The 26,805-nt window shown below is 49.3% G+C and overlaps 1 protein-coding gene across 2 annotated transcripts in view; it reads left to right on the forward strand.

Annotated features, from left to right (window-relative positions):
* Window positions 1-26,805, forward strand: part of RNF10 (ring finger protein 10) — a 776,216-nt gene that overhangs the window by 514,083 nt on the left and 235,328 nt on the right. For both annotated transcript variants that reach the window (XM_069619770.1, XM_069619769.1), the window contains one exon: window positions 106-206. In XM_069619770.1, coding sequence (XP_069475871.1) covers window positions 106-206 — 101 coding nt within the window. The remainder of the gene's footprint in view (window positions 1-105; window positions 207-26,805) is intronic.

Genomic DNA, 26,805 nt, shown 5'->3' on the forward strand with positions numbered 1-26,805 from the left:
GGTCGGTCAGAGAGGCTATTCCTGTACAGAAAGGGTAACTGGAAAGGTAGCAGGCAGGTTTTGTAGCACTGGTAATAACTTGACTTTTCTGTTTTGATCTTTCAGACTTTATGCTGCAGCCCCATGCTATATGTTCTAGCCCCAGCAGCCCCTTGCTCAGCGTTGGTAGTTTGGAAGAGGATAGTCAAATACCATCCTTTGCCCAGGTGAGTGAAAGGAGTTGATTAAATAAAACATGTAGTAGTGTGTGATTTGTATAGCAACTTTCACCTTTAGTATGGTCGCAACGTGCTGTAGGTTGAACGCCCTGTGGGGACCAGAGTCCAGGTATGGGAAGTTGAGGAGGTGCTAGTATGCGTGTGTGCATTTCGGCCAGTACGAAGCCATGAAGGGGTGGCCAAGTCCCTAGCCAGCCACCCATGTCGAGCTGACATGTGCATGGGGGGTGATAAAATAGATTAGAGAGGTTCCGAGAGAGTGGGGATAGTCGTGTGTGCTGCTACCTATCACATTTCTGGCGTGAACAGAAGCTGCATTCATACAGGTGGTGTGTGCTAGGGAGAATTCTCTTAAGTGCTAATTCCCTTCAAAAGAGACACCCAGCAATGTTGCTGGATTTTGAGGACTTGATTTATTTTTTACCTGGAGAGAGAGTGCGCTTTTTTCCCACTCTCGTATTTTGATGTGTGTTTTACTCTTGTGTTCTTTGATAATGGGGTTTTAGATATCTTCATATGCATCATCTTTTCATGTGTCACACAGCACCCTCGGTGCAGTGACACAGGCAAGCCTTTTTAGGCTATCCCAAGGTTTAAACACCTTCTCTGGGATAACTACTGTTTCCCAGAGAAAGTAAAGTAAAATTGACTTTACTAGTCTTTTTAGATTCCTAGACCCAGCACACACTATCTTACAGTAGGGTGCTGGAGGGGTTACCTAGTATCACCTACATCTAGAAATTCATGTAGCAGTCCCCTACTACCCTTCCCTCTCGAAATGGCTGGTGGCAGTGGTTTTACAACAAACTACCATGATTTTGCCCAACCGCAAACACTGGTAGCTTAAAATGGCGGGAGCCGTGTTTTTCAAGATGGCGCCTAAGCCCCCTTTGTTTAAACAGGTCCTGGTCGTCTTTTTTGCCATATCTTTTTTGGAAAGGTCCTTCTAGAGTTTGTCTCTGCGTTCCAAACTAGGTTTGGTCCCTTTGTTTCTAAGCCTTCGGCGGGCTTCAGGACTGAAGACCGCCTCTGGCGTGTGAGTGTCTGGGGTGGGCAGGAGGTGAGGGAGGTGCCCGAAACTCCCTGTGCTTATTCTCCTAGGAGACCCAAATAAACGGTGGCGTGATTGGCTGACTGTCCGGCAAGGACAGCCACCCTGCTGGGTGAGTGGCAGCTAGGCTGGAATGAATGGAAGAAACAGTTTAAAAGGAGTCTCTTTGCTTGGAAGGCAGTTGACCACTGGAATGAAGGAACCGAAGATGAGCTGGAAGAGGACGGCTGCGGCAACTACTGGACTGTTGGTTTGCCCGGTGGAGCCCTGCTGCAGGTCTGAATCGCTAAGTTCATTGCGACAGACGCCCTCAAGGACGACTTGTTCCTTTGAGTTGGTAGGACCAATCAACTCATAAGCCATCTGGACACCATTCTCGGAGCTGGTTGTATTTTCCTCTGTGCTGCAGGAAACCAAATAACCAGGGAGAAGGACACCAGCTTGTGTGCTTGAAGACAGCTACCGGAATCAAAGAATTGCCAGTTTGCCAGCTTTGTGACCAGTCCCCGTGCAGTGCAGGAGTCCCCCGAGGTCCTCTCTCTTGTCCCCCGACGTCCTCCCTCTTGTCCCCACAACTGAGGCTCCTGAACAGCGAGATCTCCAGGAACTGCCAGAAACAGAAGTCTTCAGCTGCATCTTTTTCTTCAAAATAAGGTACTGTGAAAACCTGACCGAGAGAACTTACCGCTCACTGCGAAAGTGCGTCAAACTTTGGTAACTTGCAGGCCTAGTCAGCTTGTGACCAGACATATGAACCTTTCTTCTGTGAACTACTTCCAAGAACCATGGCAAAGACTTTTCCGTTTAAATACCAGAACCGTTTTTACCTACACAAGACACTAGTTTTGGCCTACCTATTTCATTGAATCAACTCCTCTGGTGAACTCAATCTAAACTATTTGTACTGTTTAAGAGTAACTGTAATATTCCTTTTTATTTATGCCTTTTTGCTCCTACTTCAAATACTCTGAATGCCATTTTGCTCCTCCTTCAAAGAAGTGTAAACGTTTCAGAACCGGTTAGTGTGAAGTATTGTAGTATATTTTTTGTGATATTGATTGCCTCCTTTTAGTGAATGTTTTCGAACTGACTGTAATAAATTGTTTTACCAAGAAACCTTGAGTAGAAGTGTCTATCTGAATACTTGTGCTTGTATACCTCTGTGTAACACCATTACAAGCTCACATTCCCTCTTGAGATAATCCTGGCTGCTCAGCTTGCTACCAAAAACTGTGTGGTACAGACTAATACCAACGGTTGGTTTTGCTTACACCTGTAGATCTAGTTGTGTGCAGTGGTCCCTAAGGTTACTGCATACAAACTTTGCTTAACAGTGTGCGAAGAGTCTTCAAGTGGTGTAGGATGGCGGATGTGTGCAGGTCAGTAGCTGTGCCTCCGGCTAGTTTTCTATATGCATGGAGTGTGAACGGTTCAAAGCATTAGCTAATTCTAACAGTTACCTAGATTTGATAGATGGTCTACACTCTAGCTCACATAGCTTGAATCTGGGGCCACATTCAACCAGTGCTGTGGTTCAAAAGTACACATTATTGTAGATACTTAGCTGGCTACTTACGCTTAGTGTGATGGAATTAGTCATGCTGATCTGATTTTTACCTTATGAAGCCTCGTACAGAGTATTTTCTACCCCTATATTTGGGGGATGAGGAGTCGATCAAGTAGGCAGCAGGATTTCCCTTAAGTGGTAAACATGGTTACATCTATTGTGAAGATTTAATAACTTTCAATAAAGGAATGTGCAGATCAGTAAAGAATCAGAGGATGCATTGCATATTGCTAAATTTGTATCCTCATACAAGGAATGCATTGGGGGCTCCAAGGTTTTTGTATACATCATCACAGCTTTCCAATTGGCCATATCTGTTATGATGAACCAAAATATACCAATACAAGGAAAAAAGTGCACGCGAAATCCCAGCTTTATTCAGGAACCAAATGGCTGCAGGAGATCGTACAAAATACAACGGTCACATTTATTATCATAAAACTTCTATTCTCGTTCTGATTGGACGGTACAGTATAGGATATAGTTATGTATAGGTGAACCTCAAGTATTGGTTCTACAATTAATAACTCCTCCTAGATCCAGCCTTCTACAAATGACAGTTCATTCTGACGCCTTATTGGTTGGCGTTATGCTACACTTAGTCGAAAGAGGAACATCAGGTGATTGTCCAGTTGTTAGATCACTGACCTTGGCCATCTTCAAGCGGTGCCAAGTTACCTGGTGAGGAAGGAGAGATTGACAAACCGATATGATCCCATTTGAAAGAAGATGCTCCCTAGTCCCTCCCAGGCCTGAGGCTCACACTGTTGAGGCCTTGATGCTCCGCATCTGGATGTGCTAAGGAAGTAGCAGTTGCACAATCTACTTGGCCCTAGCATAAATACCCATTGTTCAGTCATGTGGTTGTGGACCAATGTTTGGAGCTCAATTTTATTTATTTGTTGAATTTTCTGCTGTCTTAACATGCGTGTGCTTTCCCGCGGTATCCACTTTGGGCACAGTATATTCATTCGATATACGATCAACTGGCTGCAACTGGCATTCAAGGATATTTTTCTCCCACTGCTACCAACTGAAACTAAACTTTAACAATTGTGTGCCCTGGGAAACATTATCTGGTGTGTTTTTCAGCTTGCTGAGCCGAACTCCCTTCGGCGTACTGACCTGGGTGCTGTGGGTTACACTCCGATCTCTGTGAGGCCTGGAGCTGTTTTATGCAATTACTATATCAGGATGCAGTATTTCAAAATTGAGGCCTAGCAGAGTTTGGCCTGAACGATTAAGTTACTGTTAATTTTTCACCATGTTTGGCCCCATCGTGTCTTGCATGCGAATGTTCATATCTATATGTACATGTTTTTCGTGTCTATGTGCAAATATTCATGTCTACTTGTAAATATTCTTCATGTCAGTCATGCTCTTCGTGTGTGCTTGTGTCATCAATATAATTGTTTCTTGCCTGTATATGTACTAAATAAAACTACTTGTAGTCCTATCTGTGTCATCATATTTATTCTATTCTCAATGATAACTACATGGCCCCAAGTGCTTTGGCGACTACTTACTGAACCTTCCTCAGCTTTTACTTCAGCTCAAGAATGGGGCACAGGTTGGGCTTTTGGGGGCATGGCCAATACTGGTGCAACTCATTTACATTAGTACACTCCCCCCTCTGACCACACCTTCTTTACTATCCCTCATTGTACGGTATCCATATCTTACACCCCACTCTCAAGCTGCCTCTTTTTTTTCTACGTATTCTTTTGGCCCACATGGCATGAAGCAGCACTCCCCATCTCCTTCACATTCGACCCAGTGCTCCGTATAATTTTCAGGGTCGAGAGGGGGCTCAAACTTGGGGGCCCTACTGGTCCTCCAATGAGGTGCATTTCATATGGATCATCTGTTTGGGTGTGGATGTGTACCATGTTATCTTTACCCAATATAAGTCGTCATGGCATGCTTATTCCTGATTGCCTATCCGCAATTCAGTATTTGTACACCTCCAAAGATCTCTGCCTTAATGCCAGCAAGACTGAGATCCTTTTCATTGGGACCACTGCTCCCGCTTTCCCTCTCTGGCCACCCCCTTGGGCCCTCCTCACTCTCCTTCCTGTGAGGCAAACAACCTTGGTGTAATCTTCGACTCCACTCTTTCCTTCTCTCCTCGCATCACTGGCCTTGCCAAGAAGGCCCACTTCCAGCTGCACCTCCTCAGAGGTATTCTACTTTTTCTCACCTTCCCCCAGAGGCTCACTTTCTCCAGAGCCCTGGTTCTCTCCAGGCTGGACTACTGCAACAGCCTCTTTCTCAATCTTCCGAACTCTACTCTTCGCCCCCTGCAACTAATCCAGAACAGCACCTTGGCCTCAAGCCCAGGAACAGCATCTCTCCTGCCCTGAAATCTCTTCACTGGCTCCCACTGGCAGCAAGGACCAAATTCCAGACTTCTGCATCATCCACCAGGCTTTCTAGGCCCTCACAATCTGATACTTTCCTTTTTAGAGCTCTTTGCTCAGCTACACCGAACTCTGTCAGACGCTTCTCCAAGCAGAGTGGGGGGGGGGGGTAGATGTCTCTCCTGCAAGTGCCTCCCTCTGGAACGGCCTCCCTGCCCCTCTCAAACTTGAGCTAGACCACCTGAAGTTCCGGAAGCGGCTCAAGACCTTCTTTTTCCCGCCTACTCCCCGCCCCTCACTTCCTTGCTAACTTACTTGTCTCCATCATGCTTAGGACAGTTTTCCTGAAGTTCAACTAAGGGCTTAGTAAAACCATTCAACTGAGGCAGTACAAGACTCCACTCTTAGTATAAGTATAAGGCTGTACCACCTGAGCACATGGTTGCGCAGACAGGCTTATCTTAGGAGGGAGAGAGGGCTGTAGAATCAGTACACATGAAATTGTAATCCAAATGGTCCAAAGAAACACTTTGTATTGTTTAAATAAAGGATTTATTTAAATACAGGTACCCCCAGATAAATCTAGGGGTAAGTAAGCACTACCACATTATATGAAATCACAATATAAAAACACAACACACTATACTTGAAAGTACACAAAAGTATAGACCTTATTTGAAATACCTAACCGTAGTTCTAGGAAAGTAAAAACGTTTCGAGGGGATTGCGTCCTCCGACGTATTCCATATCTATGACAGGTAATCGGCACAACTGTGCTGCTACGGAAAATATCCTGCGTCGATGACGTTGATACGCTCTCTCGAGAGCCTCTGTCGAGCCGACGTCACCGGATGTTAGAAGTAGGACGCACGATGCCCGTAGCCTCAGTTCAGTTTTTTCCATGAACGTGTTCGCTTCGGAGATCTCGACACGCCTTAGTTCTTCTGAGTTCTGTTCTTTCGGTTCTTCGAACCTGTTCGTTGTGAAGATTTCCATGATGTAGTCTTCTGTCCGCGGCCGGGTTTTAAGAAGTGTCGGGACTGCGGGTCCAAGATTTATTTTAATTATTTGCATTTGTATAGCGCGCTTCGGCCCTAGGGCATCGTTGCGCTTTTAAGGATATGCTTTGACAAAGAGCATAGCTTATAGGGTTACAAGAGCATACAGCAGCTTAGGCATACATTTCAGTTACGGATTGGGCAATTAACATGGATAAACCCACAGGTAAGTTAAGGTATGTCTGAAGTGTCTAAGGTGGCTGGCCTAGTGGAATAGTTGAGTTTTCAGCTGTCGTTGACTGACTCACACAACTCCTGCCTCGGTCAGGGCCACGACACGGACTATTGTGTAGACTGTCAGTCGCTTACATCGAAGGCCTTGAGGGAGCGTAAGAAGCTTTCTGTTGTTAAGGTGACCAAGCCCCGTAAGCTGAGGTCCTCTGGGCTTTCAACTGACTATTCGAGGGGCGACTCTCTGCATCGTCGTCGGTCCCGGAGTAGGTCCCGCCATTCCTCTGCCTCTTCGAGGCACTCACGGAAGCGCCGTCATAGGTCGCCTTCCCGGTCCTCGTCTGAGGACGCCGCCCGTCGGTGGGTTGCTTGTCCCACCAAGAATTCTACTCCTGAGGAATGGGCTGCCTTCTGTAAGGAGATGTTGGCGATTATTGAATCGCAGGGCTCCGGTCCGACCGCGAGGAGCCGGCTGTGACCGTATTAGAGAGGCCGCTCGCACGCCTTCGGGCTCCAGTGGTCGCCACGATCCTCGGGCTCCTGTGAGGTCCCGATCGGACAAGGTGGATCGTTCAAGTCATGCCCGCTCCAGGTCCCGGTCCTTGACGCCCTCAAGACCGTCAGAGCCTGTGAGGTCTTCTTCGAGGCACCGCCCTCGAGGACTGTGTCGAAGCCGGCGCCACGCTCGACGCCGATTCCATCGACGCCTTTCGAGGCCGTTTTGTCGGAGGTTCCCCGTGGCATGGTGGAAACCCTGAAAAAGGCTCAGGCTAAGTCGAAAAATGTCTGTCCCTTTTTCTGTGCCCCCATTTCAACCTATGGATTATATTTCTGAGGTGGAAGAAGGGTCTGAGGAAGGAGGTTTGGTTCCTGATGAGGTTTTGTCTGGTCATAGCCAGTTTGAAGACCTGCGTCAATCCTTACACGACACCAGTGGCCTGGACACCTCCCCGGAGGTGGAGTTTGATCGGCCTGAGCCTGGTACGCACGCCGATTCCTCGTACTGGCGGCTGATGTCACGGGTGTCAGAGTACTTGAGATGGTCTGCCCCCCAGTGGATTTTCTGCAGGATGACCTGACGGATATCCTGGACCTCGGTCCACCAATTGACCCAGTTCTGCCTTTCCATATGGCTTTGCAACGAAGGGTGGCTGCGGTTTGGACTGCTCCAGAGAGTCTCCCGGTATTTGGAAAGTCGTTGCCGAAAAATACCCCCCAGCCAGTGGCGACCCCTGCTACTTGGCGGTGCACCCTACTCCGGAGAGTTTGGTGGTGCAGGCGGCTACGGCCCCGGCTAAACGGGCGGCGTACCCTACCATCCCTCCTGATACAGACGACAAGCGTTTTGATGGTTGGGCGAAGAAAGTGTTTTCTTCAGGGGGTGTGGCTCTGAAAGCAGTCAACTCTGTGTGTGCCTTAGCATTTTTCACTCATACTCTGTGGAATTGTTTCCTTAGTGGCTGAATATATTCCCGAATGGGAAGAACAGGATGGATTTTTTGCTCTTGTACAGGATGGCAAGGATGCCATGTGCGAGTCCGTTGCTTCTGGTCTGGACGTGGCTGATTGCGTCAGCCGGTCCATGGCGGCGAGCACCGTAATGCGCAGATTTGCGTGGTTGCGGAAGTCTGGGTTTGCACCGGATGTGCAGAGCCGACTTCTCAACATGCCCTTTGATGGTGACCATCTTTTTGGCAGCAAGGCTGACGACAGCCTTGAAAGGTTGCAGACCACGAAGGCTGCAGCAAAGTTGTTGAGCGCTGCAGTTCACCAACCTCCGCCTTTTCATCCTAGGGGACAGCAATGGAGGGGAGGTTCCTTTCGATATTGCTCGACCTTTGGTAAATCGAGGGGAGCTGGAAGTCGGAGGCCAACGTTAGGCGTACCAGAGGTGGAAAACAGGGTACTCGATGTGCCAAGGCCGCTTGAGCAGTTGCCGCTTTGCCCTCAGGCAATGCCGCAGCCGCTTCAGGTCAATCTGAGGCCATGTCCCATGGTTCGCTGGTTGGGGGGGGAAGGCTGGCACAGCATCTTTTAGAATGGCGTGCCATTACTTCAGATGTGTGGGTTCTGGAGATCATAGCCCACGGCTACGGTCTTCCTTTCCGGCGGAGGTCTCACGAAAATCTACTAGGGAATCTCTCTTTACAGAGTCCGGATCCGCTCCTTGGGCAGGAAATACAAGCCCTGCTGGAGAAAGGCGGCATAGAACTGGTGCCTGTAGCGGAGAGGAACAAGGGATGGTATTCCCCTTATTTTTTGATTTCGAAGAAAGACGGAGGATTGAGACCCATCATGGACTTGCGCGGTTTGAACAAGCTCCTCAGGAAGGACAAGTTCAAGATGGTTACTCTTTCTCAAATCTTCCAGGCCCTTCAACTTCAGGACTGGTTGGTGTCTCTCGACCTTAAGGATGCTTACTTTCATGTGGAGATCCATCCCAAGCACAAGAAGTACCTGAGGTTTGCGGTTGGCGACTTGCACTTTCAGTTTCGGGTCCTGCCGTTCGGATTGACCTCCGCCCCAGGGTTTTCACCAAGCTCATGGTGGTAGTGGCAGCGTATCTCAGGAAAGGGGGGGGATTCATGTCCACCCCTACCTGGACGATTAGTTGATCAGGGCGCACTCTCCCGAGCAAGTCCTGGATCATCTGTCCGTCACCTGCCACTCCCTTCACAAGCTGGGCTTCTCCCTCAACTTAAAGAAGTCCCACTTGATGCCAACTCGGCGGCTCCAGTACATCGGAGCAGTGCTCGACACATCCCTAGGGCAGTGTTTTCCTCCCGAGGTGAGGGCTCATCACATTCAGCAGATGGTACACAAGTTTCAACATGCCCAGAGTATCCCGGCGTTCGAGTTCTTGAGGTTGCTCGACCTCATGGCATCCTGGCATCCTGCATTCTTCTGGTGCCAGAGGCTCGACTGCGGATGAGATCCTTGCAGTGGGCTCTCAAGATGCAGTGGTCACAGTCCTCCGGCAGGATGTCGGACCCTGTTCAGGTGCCGCCTTCCGTTGCCCAGGACCTTCTTTGGTGGGCTGTCAAAGGCAATCTGATGAAGGGGGCTCTTTTTTGGCTTCCCTGGCCGGAGGTGACTATCGTGACGGATGCATCCCTCACGTGATAGGGAGCTCATGCCAATGAGCTGACAGTCGGCAGTCGTTGGTCTCCGTATCAATTTGTTGCAGCTGAGGGCCGTCGGGCTTGCCCTGAAGGCTTTTCTGCCGACTGTGCGAGGAAAGAATGTCCTGATGCTGACGGACAACACAGTGGCCATGCACTACCTCAACAAAAAGGGGGGGTGGGGGCAGGGTCACTTCCTCTGTGCAGAGGCGCGATGCAGCTCTGGTTCTGGGCCATCCAGCAGGAAATTTCGATCTCGGCAGTTCATCTGGCCGGAGACGAAAATGAGATGGCGGATGCTCTGAGCAGGCAGAGCACGATCTCTCACGAGTGGGCGCTGGCTCAGGAGATTCTCCTGGAGATATTCGACCTTTGGGGGACCCCACAAGTGGATCTCTTTGCCACCAGCGTCAACTGGAAGTGCGAAAGGTTCTACTCGCAGGAATTTCCTCCAAGAAGCGCCTTAGGGGTCGCGGTCGTAGTGCAGTGGTCCTTCCCACTGCTGTACGAGTTTCCTCCAGTCCCCGTCATTCCGCAAGTGTTGCGGAGGCTACAGAGGTTCGGTTCCCGGATGATCCTCATTGCTCTGGCTTGGTCCCGGAGGACGTGGTACCCGGACCTTCTCGAGTTGTCCATCTGCCCTCCACGTCGTCTTCCCTACCGAGACAATCTGCTCTCACAGGAGTGGGTCAGGTTCATCCAGAGGTCAGATCCCTCAACCTTCACGCTTGGATTCTGAAAGGTTGAGGTATAAGGATTGGGTCCTCCCTGAAGACATGATGGAGGTGTTGCTCTCGGCCAGACAGCCTGAAACAAAGTCCCTGTACCGTTGCCGTAAGTTCTGCGACTGGTGCAGGGTAAAGAATGTGGATCCTTTTTCATGTGACATTCCTGTGGTTCTGTCTTTTTTTGCTTTCCTTGGCCCACAAGGGCCTGCAAGTGGGTACCATTAAAGGTTACTTGGCGGCGCCGTCTATCTTGAAGCGCTCGTCTGAAGAGTGTTCTTACTTTAAAATTCCTTTAATTTCTCCAGCATTGGATCTTTCATGGATTCACATGCTTAGAATATTCCCCGTCGTCAGACTGGGACCCCTCGGTACACATATATAACCTTTTCCTATAGGAAAACTTCCGACACTTTTGTGTCCTATCTACGTCCTTTTAGGACCTGCCTACGCATGCTCCGTAGGCCGTCCCAGTATAAGAGGCCCGCCCCCGCGGCTCCCCTTCAGATTTCAACCGTCTCCAAAGTAGTGGGATCTCCTCGCGTTGTTTTACTATTTTGTACAAAGTTGTATACCTGGAGTTGGCGTTAGAGTTAGAAGAAAATGGCCTCCATGTCAAGAAAAGCGCTGTTCCGTCCATGCGCGACGTGCGGCTTGAAAAAAGTTTACGAGGGGGACGGACATGGATTGTATATATTGCCTCCACCCTCATCATTCGGCTGATAACTGCGACATATGCAAAGGGTTTTCTCAACCCTCAGACCGGAGTCGACGGCTGGTGACATGGCTTAATGATGGAGCGGGGGCATACCCCCCTTCGGAGGTAGGCTCCACACAATCGGCGAAAACATCACGCCGCGCTACATCGTCGGAACCACCGGCGAAGAAATCTCGACCGACGGAAAAAGAGTCATCTGGGAGTCACTCAGCTAGAGACTCCTCGTCAAGAAAATCATCTTCATCAAAAAAGCATGAAAAGGAAAGGCCGAAATCCTCCTCGGGCGATCACCATAGATCGACCACGAGTCGAGAGTCGAGTAAAGGCAGGCCAAGTGTGGAAAAGGCGGGACCGCCAAAACCACCTGCTAAGTCACCGTCGTCGGCGGCGGTCCAGTCATCGGCTCCCATCCTGCCACTAACGCAGGGGGCATCCACCGTCCCCCCCCCGACGACGGCGGCGACAATGGCCGCGTCGACGGGGATTCTACAGGAGGCCTGGAGGCCTGAAGTTTTTGATCCGATCCCCCCCGGATACTTTACTGCAAGAACAGGCTTTGTCGCTGTCCTCGGGGGAGGACGAGAGCGAGAGAATAGCTGGGCCAGCAGACCTAGGGCTACGAGTGGCTGACAAGTCGTCGACGAGGGGATCCGGTATACCGGCATGTGCCCCTCTTCTCAATCTGTTTTATCGTTGGAAATTCTGTCCACGCTTCAGTCTTTGCTACAGTCGTTGGACCAAAGACTACCTCAGGCAAACCTGCCAGTCACCCGTCGACGAGCCGGGCCCGTCCCGTCCACCGACGCACCTACGCACGCCAATCTCAACACTGGCACAAGAGGAAGGTGAGCTGCCAGATTCGGAGTCTGACAGGGGAGCCATGTCAGATATCTCATCATCCCCCTCCAGGGATCCAACCTGGGAGTTGGAAACCTCTAGAAGCCCAGCTCACCCGTCCCCCTCCGGAAGACATTGCATCATTCCATTCGATGATGGAGAAGGCGTGTAAAGAATTTGGTTTGTCCCAGGAAGAACAGAAAAAGGACTGTTTTTTGTTCGACCACATGGGTAAGAGAAGGTCTGTTCTCAATACCAATACTAGACCACGTGTGGAAGGAGGGGTTGCAGACAATGCGTCAACCCTTTTCGGAGCCGGCATTGAAAGGACGCCTTGAGAAAAAGTTTAAGGCTTCAGAGTCTACCCCCAAGTGTTTATCTTCCCAACCAACGCCAGACTCGGTGGTGGTGTCGGCGGCAGCGGCGAGGAAGGCGAAGGCCCAGCACAAGTGCACCACTCCGCCTGAAAACGAAGTGAGACGCCAGGATGCCTTTGGCAAAAAAGTGCTATCCGTGGGAGCAACCACAGTAAAGGCCGCAAACTCTCTGGCTATTGTAGCCAGATATGACAGAGAAATGTGGCACAGGCTAGCTCCGTTGCTTGATCATCTTCCGGAAGAGCATAGGAAGGCAGCGATGTTACTTGTCCGAGAGGGTGAGGAAGCCTCAAATCACGCAATAAACCATCGCGGTGGACCTCGCGGAGTCAGGCTTCAAGCAAGTCAATAATGGGGTCGTATTACGACGACAGTCCTGGCTTAAGTGTACCTACTTCAGGCCAGAGGTACAATACAAAGTATTAGATATGCCCTTTGAGGGAGACCTTCCGAGAAGGTGGACGAAGCACTAAAGGGAATGAAAGAGGACTCTGACACGGCACGTTAATTGGGTGCCCTCCAGAGTGGCCGAAGCTACAAGTCTTTTCGTCCCTTTTAGAGGGGCTTCAGGTAATTCCAGATTCTCTGCGTCTGGAGACAGATCCTTTGGCAGGTCGGCTTACCCCTCCCAGGGATACAGGCGTGCTTCCCAAACAGCAAACCGTCCAGGAAAAGACCATCCTATCCGTCGTCGAGAGACAAGCAAAATAAAGATCAGCAGTGACATACAACACACCGTTCTGGGGGGAAGAGTGTCAGCATATGTCGACGAATGGGAATGAATAACGACGGATCAATGGGTGCTGGACACGATAAGAAACGGACACTCTACAATTCAAGCACAGCCCTCCGCACATTCCACCTGCGTTCACCGCTCATTCCCATCTGAGCATACTGCAACAAGAGGTAACACTCATGTTAGCAAAGGGCGTGATAGAATTAGTTCCAACATCACAGAGAGGTCAAGGAGTCTACTGAAGATACTTTGTCGTAAAAAAGCCGAACGGCAAATGGCGTCCCATTTTAGACTTACACGATCTCAACAAGTCTTTAAAGAGCCTAAAATTCAAAATGCTCACTCTGCAGGAAGTGATCCGCGCCGTTCAAGAAGGGGATTTTCTAGCGTCCCTGGATTTACAGGACGCGTACTTCCATATTCCAATGTGTCGGAAACACAGGAAATTCCTGAGATTTGTAATAGGGCGGACTCACTACCAGTTCACAGTTCTTCCCTTTGGGCTCAAGACCTGCCCCAGAACGTTCACGAAATGCCTGGCTCCAGTAGCGGCCTGGCTAAGGAAGCAAGGCCACCATGTATACCCATACCTCGACGACTGGCTGGTAAGGGGATCCTCCCCAGCATCGACCAACACAAGTTTACAAGCCACCATGCAGCTTCTACAACAGCTGGGATTCGCCATAAACTTCGAAAAATCCTCTCTGCGGCCATCGAGAACGCTGGTATTCCTGGGGGCACAGTTCGAGACCCAGTTAGGGCTGGTGAAGCCTTCTCTCGACAGAACCTCAAAACTCAATCAGCTGGCGAGCCGACTACATCGAACCACCAGGCTCTCAGTAAGAAAATACGTTTCTGTCCTAGGGGCCATGGCATCCTGCATCCATCTGGTGGCAAACTGTCGCCTATTCATGAGGCCAGTCCAGGAATTCCTCGCGGACCGATGGACGCAGGCCCAAGGATCGTGGTCAGACAGGATAACCAACGACAAGCTGCTTCGGACCCTTCAGTGGTGGCAGAGTTTCCACAATCTGAACAACGGTGTACCCCTACAGGAACCGAAGTTTCAGCAAATCATAGTCACGGATGCGTCCCTAACCGGTTGGGGAGCTCACATGGGTGTTCTCCAAACGCAAGGTCGCTGGTCTCCAACGGAGTCACTCCTACACATAAACGTGTTAGAGCTCAGAGCAGTACGATGGGCTTTGAAAGCATTCCTACCACACATCAAGAGATCGCGAGTACGAGTACTGACCGACAATAAAACGGCCATGTTTTATTTGAGGAAACAAGGAGGGACGCGATCAATAACTCTTTCCATAGAGGCCCCAAAAAACATGGCATTGGGCATTAAAGCACGAAATTTCCATCGTGGCTCACCACCTCCCGGGAGTGAGGAACTCGCAAGCAGACTCCCTCAGCAGAAGCATGGCCCAGATACACGAATGGGAAATGGACACAGTTCAGCTGATGAAAGTGTTCGAGAAATGGGGTCACCCCCCCTCTGGACGCCTTCGCAACCAAACACAACAAGAAATGCGAGAAATTTGCAAGCAGATGGCCTCAGGAGGGTTCCAGGGGGGAGGCATTCTCCTTCCCATGGACGGACATGTTCCTTTATGCTTGTCCCCCGTTCCCCCTCATACGGAGGACAGTACAGTGGATACACAGATACAGTTGCCGGGTAATTCTAGTGGCACCATACTGGCCGCGGCAACCGTGGTTCTCCGACCTGCTTCACCTGTGGCTGGAACATCCTATAGCGTTTCCGAGAGTCCCGAACCTACTATCCCGGGACAAAGGCACGGTGTGGCATCACGACCCGGACAGTCTCAACCTTACAGCCTGGCTCCTGACTTTTCGGAGTTCGGTGCTTTAGACGTTTCGGAGGATTGTCAAAAAATTCTGCAGGCGGCTCGAGCCCCTTCTACAAACAAATCTTACACCTATAAGTGGCGGAGGTTCTGTGAATGGTGTCGAGGACAACAAGGCCTACAACCGTTGTTGGTGACGCAGGAACAAGTTCTACCTTACCTGCTTCTCTTGGCGGAGAGGGGTTTATCCTTCACATCGATAAAGGTGCACCTGGCGGCCATCTCGAGGTTCACTAGGAAGAGAGTCGTCTCCTCTATTTAGCGAGAGACTTGTGAAACACTTCATGAGGGGTTTATTTCGAACTTTTCCCCCGGAAAAACGTTTCCCTCCAACTTGGAGTCTCAACACAGTGTTGGCAGGCTTAATGAAACCGCCTTTTGAGCCTATGGCCACGTCCGACATAAAATTCATATCGTGGAAGTTGGCATTCTTGATTGCTATCACATCAGCTAGGAGAATCTCAGAACTGCAAGCGCTGGTCGTAGACCCGCCATACTTAAGATTCTTTAAGGACAAAGTGGTCCTGGCAACTAATCCGACGTTCGTCCCAAAAGTTCTGACAGTGTATCACAAACACTCGTCCATTGTTCTCCCTACTTTCTTCGCGACCCCATCATCGACAGCAGAAAAAGCTCTTCATACCTTGGACGTTAAGAGGGCTCTGAAATTTTACCTACATCGTACACAGGAACTCGGGTCTACTCGACAACTGTTAATCGCATATGGTCCGTCGACGAGAGGAAAAGCAATCTCTAAACAGGGATTGGCTCGATGGGTCTCATCGACGATTGCGTTTTGTCACTCCAAGGCCGGAAGGCCACTGCAAGGACATCCTAGAGCCCATTCTACAAGATCAACGTCCTCCTCAGCAGCATTATGGGCAGGAATTCTGCTGACGGACATATGCCAGGCTGCGGCATGGTCAGTGCCCCACACGTTTACCCGCCACTACTGCCTTGCCAGGCAGCATGCGGACGAGGTGCAGATGGGAAGAGCTGTCCTGCGCCATCTGTTTCAGTAAGGTAAGCTCCACGCTGTGGAGAATCTGTTTTCTACCTTTTGATGACAGTATACGTATGTGGGTAAGGTTATATGAGTTAACTTATTCCTACTGTACATATGCATTGTGTATTAGGGTGAGGGTATATTACATTCTCACCGCCGTTTCAGGTGTTACTGCTATACAATCTATTCTAAGCATGTGAATCCATGAAAGATCCAATGCCTCTTATACTGGGATGGCCTACGGAGCATGCGTAGGTGGGTCCTAAAAGGACGTAGATAGGACACAAAAGTGTCAGAAGTTTTCCTATAGGAAAAGGCTATATATGTGTACCGAGGGGTGCCAGTCTGACGACGGGGAATATCCTAAGCATGTGAATCCATGAAAGATACCAATGCTGGAGAAATGGAGTTACAGGTAAGAAACTATTCCCTTCTCAGTTTCTGAAAGGGCTCACTAATGTGTTCCCACCGTCACCGTTCCAGGTGCACGGTTGGGATTTGAACGTGGTTCTTCAATTCCTCATGGGTGCTCCATTTGAGCCATTGCACTCTTGTCCTTTGATACTGTTAACTCTTAAAACTGTATTTTTAGTTGCGGTCACTTCCGCTCGCGGAGTGAGTTGCAGGCACTTTCTGTAAAGCCACCCTTCACTGTATTTCATAAGGACAGGGTTGTCCTTAGAGTCCGTCCTTCTTTTCTTCCGAAAGTTGTATCGGAATTTCATCTAAGCCAGAAGGTCGTTCTTCCGGCGTTCTATCCTCCTCCGCATCCTGGTAAGGACGAGGAGAGGCTCCATAGGTTGGATCCTAGGAGAGCTTTAAGTTACTACATGTCCCGGGTCAGAGTCGAAGATCAACTCTTTATTGGTTACGCTGGAAGGCGTTTGGGACAAGCTGTTACTAATCAGACTTTGTCTAGATGGATTATCTTGGCAATTTCTGAATGTTACCGCTTGGCGGGTAAGGACCCTCCGGTAAGATTATGGGCCCATTCTACTAGGGGTATGGCTTCTTCTACTGCCTTGCAGAGGGGCGTTTCTATTCGTAACATCTGTGAAGCATCCACTTGGGCTTCGGTCCATGCTTTTGTTCGTCACTACTCCCGAGATCCTGTCCATGGGCAGGATCTGGCCTTTGGCAAGGCAGTCCTTTACTCAGAATTTAAGAGTGCCCAATCAAATTTCAATATTCTGAATTCTTTTCCCTCCTCCATACGTTGGTACAGCTTTGGGAGTCTGTCATAGATATGGAATACATCAGAGGACCCAATCCCCTCGAAGAACAAGTTACTCTCTTACCTGTTAACATTCTTTCGATGGGATGGTCGGACGACTTATTCCAGATCGCTCCCTCCCTGCCTGCCCCGCTACAGAATTTATTTTGCTATTGCAGCTTATGTTTCCGCAAGGCTTTCTGTGGTCATACTGGCAGAAGATTAGTGCCACACGTTCTGGGGAAAAAACTACAACAGGCTACGGGCGTCGTGCGTCCTAATTATAACATCAGGTGACTTCAGCTCGACGAAGGCCCTCTAGGACAGCGTATCGACGCAGGACGCAGACGCCGTAAATTTTCCAAAGCCGCACAGCTGTGGTGATTACCTGTCATAGATATGGAATACGTCGTTGGATCATCCCATCAAAAGAACGTTGCCAGGTAAGAGAGTAACATGTTCACCTTGTGTGTACATTTATTTGAATACTTGTCACTGTGAATCTGTGTAACTCCCCTACAGCTCACATTGACCCCTCTTGAGATGAGCCTGGCTGCTCAACATGCTACCAACCTGTGTAGTACAGACTTTTACTAAAGCTTGGGTTCCTATTGCCAGGAGGTCAGGGTGGTTGTAGTGCACCCAAAGGGTACTGCATGCAATCTTGCCTAAGTCACCGACCGGTTGCTTGGTACCCTCAGTTTCACTGGGTACCAGGCTCTTCCATGATCAGTCTTCCTTGCACTGCTTCCTGGCCTACTGTGCACTTAGGGGCTGTAACTGTAACCCCTACAGCCCCCTGCCTCATTGCACTTACCCAGAGCCGCAATGTCCTGGCTGCACTTAGAGCCATACTTCCCTGATCACACTTCCCCCTTTGTTTCTCCTGCATTTCCCCCTCTCCCTTCCTCCCACACATCTCGCTGTTGCACTTGCATGAATGTCACACGGCCTAGTAGGATCGTTTGTCTGGTCTTCCCTGTCTCCCCTCCCCTGTGGCGCCTAGAAACACATGTACACAGGCGCATTAAGGAATGCTCCAGACCCACAAATCTCGCCCACTCTACAATCTTTCAGTATAGAATTGCAAGGTTGACAACCCTGTGAGGAAAGGGGAAGTGGATAAAATAATAAACAAGGTCTCTGCTATCTCTCTGCCTTCTTCCTTCACTCGAAGACTGATTGCCCGATCTGTGAACAAATATAACTTGTTCATTGTGATAATCTCTTTCACCTGTCCCTTTAATAATTTTAGCTCCCCTTAAACTGTGCAATACCTGTTAACCTTTGCCTCAAGCTGAAAGGCTTTTGACGAAATTCTCTGCTGCATTGGGTGACCTCATGTGTAGACTATGTAGTTGAAGTCCAAACAGTAGCTTCATCTGTCCTTTTCTTAACTGTTCACCCTCTTTAATTCTAACAGTACACTTGCTTTAATTCTCGCGCATAATGTGCTGGTTCCATGCACACAAGTGGAATTCCCTGAAACAGATTTTCAACAAGTTCGTAACCCAGCTATGTTCGCTGTGTCTTTGATGCTCTGCGCTAGACCCCCACGTGGCTGCACTAATGCCTACACTTTCCTTCTCAGAAGATTGGAGCCTGCACGACTCCCGAGACGCGCAGACTTAAACGGTTAACGTGATGCGAACGTGGTAAGCGAGGGTCCTTTACTCCAATGCCCGAAGAACACTCTTACAGTCTCCTCTGAAATTGTGTTCAGACCTTTTTCGGAGCGCATCTTCCCGGTACAGGCTGCAAGAAGGAAACGCTTGTTAATAAGGTTAGGTTACTCACGCAGGATCTTAGTAAATTCCCACGCCCTGTGTAAGCCGATTTCTCTGTGCACGCGCACAAAGCTCTTCTCCCTGCAGCACCTCTACATTAACAGCTGATCCAAATCTTATTGATTAGATGCGGATCACAGAAAGGAGAACTAGCTTCCCAACGCTCACTGTTATTCCCTGCTGTCAAACCTTTTTTGTCCAAGTTAAAGTAAATCAACTCCTCCAAACTACTTCTTTGGAGAAACAAACTTCCAAAATATGTTGCCTTCCAAAAATATGTTCCCTGGGAGACCATCGTGAAAGCGGCTACATGGGCCTCCCCATCGACTTTTTGTAAACATTACTGTCTGGACCTGAGCTCCAGGGCTGATACACCTTTCGGTCAAGCTGTGTTTAGGGCCCTGTTTCAATAAGGAGTTTCCATCCACCCGTAATTCCTGTGAGGAGTGCTTGGCAATCTCCCTTAAGTATGGAGGAAAGGGGACAGGACGTAGGAGTATAATAAAGTTACTCACCATAGTGACGGCCTTACCCCTAGTCCATAGTCCCCTTTCCTCCATAAGCCCGCCTGCCGTCCCCTCTAAAGTTTCCTCTGTTATTGCTGAAAGGTCTCAGACCGGGTGATATAAAAATACTGAGCGATGTGCTGGGCGGAGCTAAGGAGGACGGGGAACGGCCACGTGAGGTACCCCGCGTCAAAAGAACACCTTTTTGAAAAATGTGGTAATTTTTACAAAAGTACTCCGGTCCCGTCCCACAGGATGGAATGTCCCAGAAGTATGGATGAAAGGGGACTATGGATTTAGGAGTAAGGTAAGCACTACAGTGAGTAACTTTATTAATGTCAGTTGGAGCAGTCTATGGAGCTGAGGCACTTCTTAGATAGCAAGAAGTCTTGCACAAAGTTAGAGTTGTAGAAAAATCACTGTAGGGTCACAAGCTGTTACACTTGTGAAAGTTAGAGCCGAAATCAACTCTACAAAAGCATCTACTGCATGTCTCAACTGAGAAGAGCAGAACTACAGACCAAGAGGTAAGTACTCCAAAGACTGAACAGTGCCTTTGGGTGGAAGCAGTGGATCCAGCTGGCTTCTGTCTGGTTGCAGGGATGCAGATCCTGTGCTCCTGGTCCTCAGTCGTGGGGGACAAGCAGTTGGGAGGTCGGCGGCAGCTACAGGCTCTTTTCAATTCAGCGGCACTTTGTGGTTTCAGCGCATGGTAAACAGCACCACTGCAGATCCTGGACACCAGTTGGGCTTCCTTCACTCCTTGATTCCAGCACTCTGGTGAGGTGACACTAACTTGGGTTGTCTTGCTTTGGGAGGGTCCTCCGACTCTTGGAGCTTTTGGCCGGCTTACAGACGTTGCACTCATCTACGGATTTCTCGATTCCTGGCACTCGGTTCCAGCAGCAGCAAAGAAGTCCAGACGGTTGGGGAAGGTCTTCCGGCAAAGTTTGTCTCCGGGTTAGTTGGTCCCACTAACCCAAGGAACTAAGTCCTTTCTGGAGCCGGTTTCTTTCCCAGTGGTTGACTCAGTCCAAGAAGCCTCTCATTTTAAGCAGGTTTCTCCCATTCATGCACAGCCTAGCTGTCACTCACACAACAGGGTGCCTGTCCTACAAAGACAATATATCACAATATTATCAAAAAAATATAATTTATTAATACTCATCCATTTCTAGAAATATAAATGTTGTAAAGATCCTAGATTCACACATAAGTTGATTATGTCTAATACATACTATTCTTTCATAAAACCTCCAACATTAAATCAATACACAGACATGAAATGACAATACATTACAACATCAAAAAATAAACATGTCATGAAACCACATTTCTGATGTTTGTTAATCTGCTTAGAATCACATGCTGTGCATAGGTCCGACATCCAGTGGTCACTGGGGAGTATTGCATTTTGTTTTTCGTAGTCGAAAAGGGGACGTCGACAAGGCGTGTCTGTAACACTATCCCTATAGTGACGTGCGTTGTACCCATAATCCCTCACGCGTCGAGGTCCCTCAGATTGTTTTTTTCCGCCCAGCTTCTGGTCGCCTTACGCGGAGCTCCTAGAGAGACATTGCAAATACTTACTATCGGACCTTGGTCCTTAATTATACTTATTATATTGTTAAAGATCCCTCCCCTCAACGTTAGCTGTGAAGCTGTTTCTCCGCCGAGCAAGTTTTCGACGGAGGGGAAGAGACGGAGGAGATCCTTCGGCGCTGCCGAACACGTGGCCTGGCCTCGCCAGCCAACATACAGTAGGGAGAGTGGGGGTTCGAACTTTTATCTTCTCTTTGAGAATGTCTTTCTTTCTCCCCTATCTTTCCCTTGGGGTTGTTATCACCAGTTATTATTGCCTCAGCTATGGAGAGGACACCTTTTAAGTTTTGCCCACGCTGTAGGGGCAAATACACTTGGAAGGACAAACACAAGCTCTGTAATCGTTGCTTGCCCCTCGATCATAAGGACAGCTGTGCGGCCTGTAAGCTCTTGAAACCAAGAACTCTTAAAGAATGCAAAGTTAAGAGGTGGGCGGACTTCGCTATGTCGAAGTCAGTTTCCTCACCCGCCGCCGCTGTTACAGAAAGTGACGAGGAGGGTGATAACTCGACGTCCGTTACGGAAGTCATTAACCCCCAGAAGGAGCGCTCGCGCTCCTCGACGTCCGTCTCCGGCCCCGACGGGCTCGGCTCACGCCCTGCTCAGGGGGATGAACACCCCGGCGACAGGGACGCACACAGACCCCATAGGCCTAAGCACACAACCCACGGCTCTTCGTCAAAGACGAAGGATCCATCAGCGCCGAAGGGGACGCAGGACACTCCGGCGTCTACCTCAGACCGTAAGGGTCTCAAGCCCCACCCGCAAACGCAGTCGCGACCAGCGATTGGGCTTTCATCAAACACGAGCGCTACCCCAAAATCATCCGACGTAACGCTCCATAGAGCGGCCGTCGAGGAACAACGCGCAACGCAGGCAACGTCGACACCAGAGTCCTCTACTGACAAACTCGTTGTCGAGAGCCTGGCGAGAATTGTTTCCGAAGACACACGTAAGCGGACGACGAAACAAACGTCGAATACCGCACAAAAAACTATAGAAACGCCGAAAAAGCAGAAGAGTAGCCAGGAACTGCCCTTTCATCTAAGGGCACTTCAGAACTACCGGAGGGCTTTTCAGATGGCGACAGAAACCTTTCTTTGAGGTTGTGGGAGCGTTCTAAGCGTTTTGATGGTGAAAACACTGATTTCCCCCCTCTGGACAATTCAGGGGTCCCCCTTGAGACCCTTCAAAGACTCCATTCTTGTATGGAGAAAATGGAAAGGTTTTTGAGAAACGAAAACCCACCCACACCCAAAAGACTAAGAGAATGGCCCCAGGATGACCCTAGGGTCAAAATTCCTAGGCTGTTTCACCCTTCTACAGACGTATATGACCTCACGGAAGAGGAGCAATACCTCCAGGAAGATGAGTGTTTGGGTGGAGAGGAAGAACATGAGGAAGAGGGGTTTGAAGAAGATCCTTACACTAGTGCAGGAGCTTTCGAAGAAGATACAGCTACCTCGCAGCCTTGGCAATCCCCATCAGTGCACTCAGACCCTGATGTCTTTCACCCTTCTCCTCCCAAGGATTCACCTATTGGAAACACCTCTCCCATAGATGACCAACCTTCACTTAATGCACTATTGCGCAAGGCAGCAGCGCATTTTGAAATAGACACAGGGGAGACTCTTCCTGACATAGACTTTGTAGAGAAAGTTATTAAAGAAAAAGCCCCTGTTAGTCTATTCCGCTCCTGGCTTCTATAAAGAGAAGAATAACTCCTTCCCTTTCCAATCCTGCCTTAGTCAGAGGGGTCAACCCTCGGATAGGAAGCTCTTCAGCCCTTCGCCCTCTGACCCATTGTACATCAGAGGCCATTCTATTCCGGACTCCCTCGTAGTTACTAATACAAGGAAAAGAGCAGGGGTACCACTATCCACTAGTGAGGCACCACCTGACAGAGGGCAAAAAGCTCTACGCACTTGGGAAGAGAATCACGACGTCCGCCGCCTTTTCAACTAGGATTGCAAATAACAATTCCCTACTAGCTAGCTATGCAGATGCACAGTGGAGCAAGCTGCGCAGCGAAGCAGAGGACGCACCAGAACCCCTGCGTTCACGCCTGTTAGCTACAATCTCAGAGGGAACTCTTGTAAACCAGGGCATCGTAAAGAACTCCTTAGATGCCGCAGAGACGGCTGGCCGTTCCCTGGTTCAGGGAACACTTCTCAAACGCCATGTCTGGCTGCGCAATTCGGGATTTAAGACGGAAACCCAGGCTTCCCTGATAAATAAGCCCATAGAAGAAACACCTGTTTGGGAAAGCAGTTGATGAGGCCCTAGAACATGCGAAGAAAGAGTTTGATACCATCAAAACTCTTGACCAAATTTCTAGGCCCCCTAACAGACGCGGCTATGACAATAGACGCTCCTTTCGTGGCCAACGCCAGCAGCAAAACCAACAGCAATTTTACTCTGCTACCAACTGGCCCTCTAACCAGGGTAACACCCAGTTCAGTCAGAGGCCAACGCCGTGGGAGGGGGAAGAGGTCGCGGCTCCAGCCCCAAAGGTTCCACGCCCAATACCAACAAATGACCCGAAGATTCGGGTCTCCTCCCATGCATCACCGGTCGGGGGCCGGCTAACATCGTTCCTTTCAGCATGGGAGGGAATATCGTCAGACTGCTGGGTATTATCCACCATAGCCCACGGATACTGCATCGAATTCAAAGGTTCCCCGAAGTACAGAGCCCCATGGAACCGACGCATGACACCGGAACACCTCACCATTCTTCTACAAGAAGTAGAAGAGCTACTGAAAAAAGAAGCTATAGAGGCTGTCCCCCTATCTCGGGTAACAGAAGGTATTTATTCAGTGTACTTCCTTGTACCCAAAAAGGACTTAACCATGCGCCCTGTATTAGATCTGCGCCCAGCGAACAAGTTTGTCAAACCCCAAAAGTTTCGTATGGTGACTCTACAGGAGGTAATCCCCCTGCTTTCACAGGGAGATTACATGACCACACTGGACATGAAAGATGCATACTTTCATATTTTAATGTTGCCAGCGCACAGGAAATATCTCAGGTTCATGATGGAGGGCAAACACTGCCAGTTCAGAGTGCTACCCTTCGGCATAGCATCAGCGCCGAGAGTATTCACGAAGGTACTGGCAGCGGCCCACCTGCGCAGGTTGTCCATCCCAGTATACCCTTACCTCGACGATTGGCTCATAACAGGGGATTCTTATGAAGCATGCTTCTCAAATACCCAAAAGACTGTAGACTTTTTGTTTCAACTGGGCTTCTCCATCAACGAGAAGAAGTCCAGCTTAGACCCCAGCCAGATCAAACAATTCCTAAGGGCTCTAATTCGAACAAGGGACGCCTCGTCTTCCTCTCCGAGAGGGTCCAAAACATGCTGTTTCAAATCCCTCAATATGTGGCCGGTCGAGAGGTGACGGTACGCAAAGCAATGCGCTTACTAGGAATGATGGCCTCATGTATTTATTTGGTACCTCACGCGCGCCTGCGCATGTGCCCAATGCAAGAGTGGCTCAACAGCCAGTGGTGTCAGGCCAGCGGACAATAGGACGATCTAGTGGTGGTCTCGCAGGCCTTGGTTCTCTCGCTACGGTGGTGGTCGAAGGAAAACCTGGTAATAGGGAAACAATTCGCCACCCCGCAGTGGAAGCCACTCTAACCACAGACTCATCCCTCACAGGATGGGGGGGGGGGGGAGCTCGCCTATCCCATCAGACTGCTCACGGAGTCTGGACTCCGAGCGTAGCATCCAAGCACATAAACTTACTGGAGCTACTAGCTGTGTTCAAAGCACTGAAAGGCACACCTACAAGGGAAGACGGTGATGGTCCTCAAGGACAGCACCACAGCCATGTTCTACCTCAACAAGCAGGGGGCCCTCACTCTCCAGAACTGTCCAAGCTGTCCTAGAACATCTGGAAGTGGGCTCTCAGACACATGTTCCTACTGTCACATGTACCAGGGGAACTCAATCTGCTAGCAGACGAACTCAGCAGAGACTTCCCTCTGTCCTCCGAGTACGAATGGCGGTTAGATGAAAACATTGTCTTCGATGTCTTCACACAATGGGGATGCTAAGAAATAGATCTGTTCGCAACTCTGGAGAACTCAGAATGCCAAGATTACGCCTCCAGGTACCCCCAATCCAAGGGGAATCGTCTATCAATACCATGGTCAGGGCAATTTGTTTACGCTTTCCCTCCCCCCCGACTCCCCTTCTCAACAAGATAGTGCACAAGATGTTACCATGATACTGGTGGCCCCTATGTGGGCCAGACAACCTTGGTTCGCTCACTTGATGGAGATGTCCCTATCTCCTCCAGTGAAACTTCCCTGCCCGTACAACATGCTGTCACAGGACAAGGGCAGGACACTACATCCATGCCCTCAGACCATGAACTTAGCAGCTTGGCTCCTGAGATCATAGAATGTGGACATTTACAACTCCCGCAGAGATGCATGGACATTCTCAGGGAGGCTAGAAAGCCTAACACTCGTCACTGTTATTCTAGCAAATGGAAGAGATTTGTCATCTGGTGTAGGGGAAGGAGCATCAACCCAGTTGACTGCTCTCCCACACAAATTGTTCTGTACCTGACTCCTACTAGACTCGGGCTTGGTGTTTAACTCTATTAAAGTCCATTTAGCTGCACCTTCCGCATACACCACTTCCCAACTTAGTGTCATGGTGGAAATTCCCAGTTATTAAAGCCTTCATGGAAGGAGTGAAGAGGATCCACCCTCCCATAGCTAATCCCGCTCCCGGATGGCACCTAAATGTGGTACCAACCAGGCTCATGGGGTCTCCCTTTGAACCCATGCACAAAGCAACACTTACAGACCTCACTCGTAAGACTGCTTTTCTAATAGCCATCATCTCTATTAGGAGAGTAAGTGAACTACAAGCGCTCTCTGTACTAGACCCATTTGTTACAGTTCACAAGGATAAGGTGGTTCTACGCACACATCCTAGGTTTGCACCAAAATGTATGTCTAAATTTCATGTCAACCAGTCAGTAGAACTACCAACGTTCTTTCAAAATCCCTCAAACTTAGGTGAGAAGAGCCTGCATAAACTGGATGTTCGTAGAGCAGTGATGTTTTATATGGAAAGAACTAGACCATTGATAAAGACTAATCAATTCTTTGTCTCGGTGGCAGCAGGAAGAGGAGATGCAGTTTCGAAATCCACTATTTCTAGATGGATTGTACAATGCATCACACTGTTATACTCTTGCTAAGAGAGAACCACCCTTCAAGCCAAGAGCACACATTCTACTCGAGGCACCGGGGCTTTCATTGCAAATGTCCCTCTTGAGTCCATTTGCAAAGCGGCAACCTGGAGTTCTGTTCACACCTTTACAAAACACTACTGTCTAGAGGCCCACTCTAGATCTGATTCCCAGGTGGGACAAGCAGTATTAAGTGATCTTTTCTCTATTGTTCCTTCTCGCAACCCACCTCCAACTCTGGGTACTGCTCGCTAGTCTATGCACAGCATGTGATTCTAAGCAGATTAACAAACATCAGAAGACCATGTATTACTTGCAGTAAAAGCATTTCTGATGGTTGTATCTGCTTAGATTCACATACGCCCACCCTTCCTCCCTGCTCGGATGGAAGGAACAGACTTTCTTCTATATCTCTTTTCTGTACTCACTCACGTCTAATAGGCTCCCTCAGTGCAGAAAAAATACAAACGGAGGGACCTTGACGCGTGAGGGATTGTGGGTACACTGCACGTCACTATAGGGATAGTGTTACAGACACGACTTGTCGACGTCCCCTTTTCGACTACGAAAAACAAAATGCAGTACTCCGCAGTGACCACTGGATGTCAGACTATGAACAGCATGTGAATCTAAGCAGAAATGCTTTTACGGTAATGCA

Source organism: Ambystoma mexicanum, chromosome 10 (genome assembly GCF_040938575.1).
Source record: "Ambystoma mexicanum isolate Mex_15411 chromosome 10, UKY_AmexF1_1, whole genome shotgun sequence".
NCBI classification, from domain to species: Eukaryota; Metazoa; Chordata; class Amphibia; order Caudata; family Ambystomatidae; genus Ambystoma; species Ambystoma mexicanum.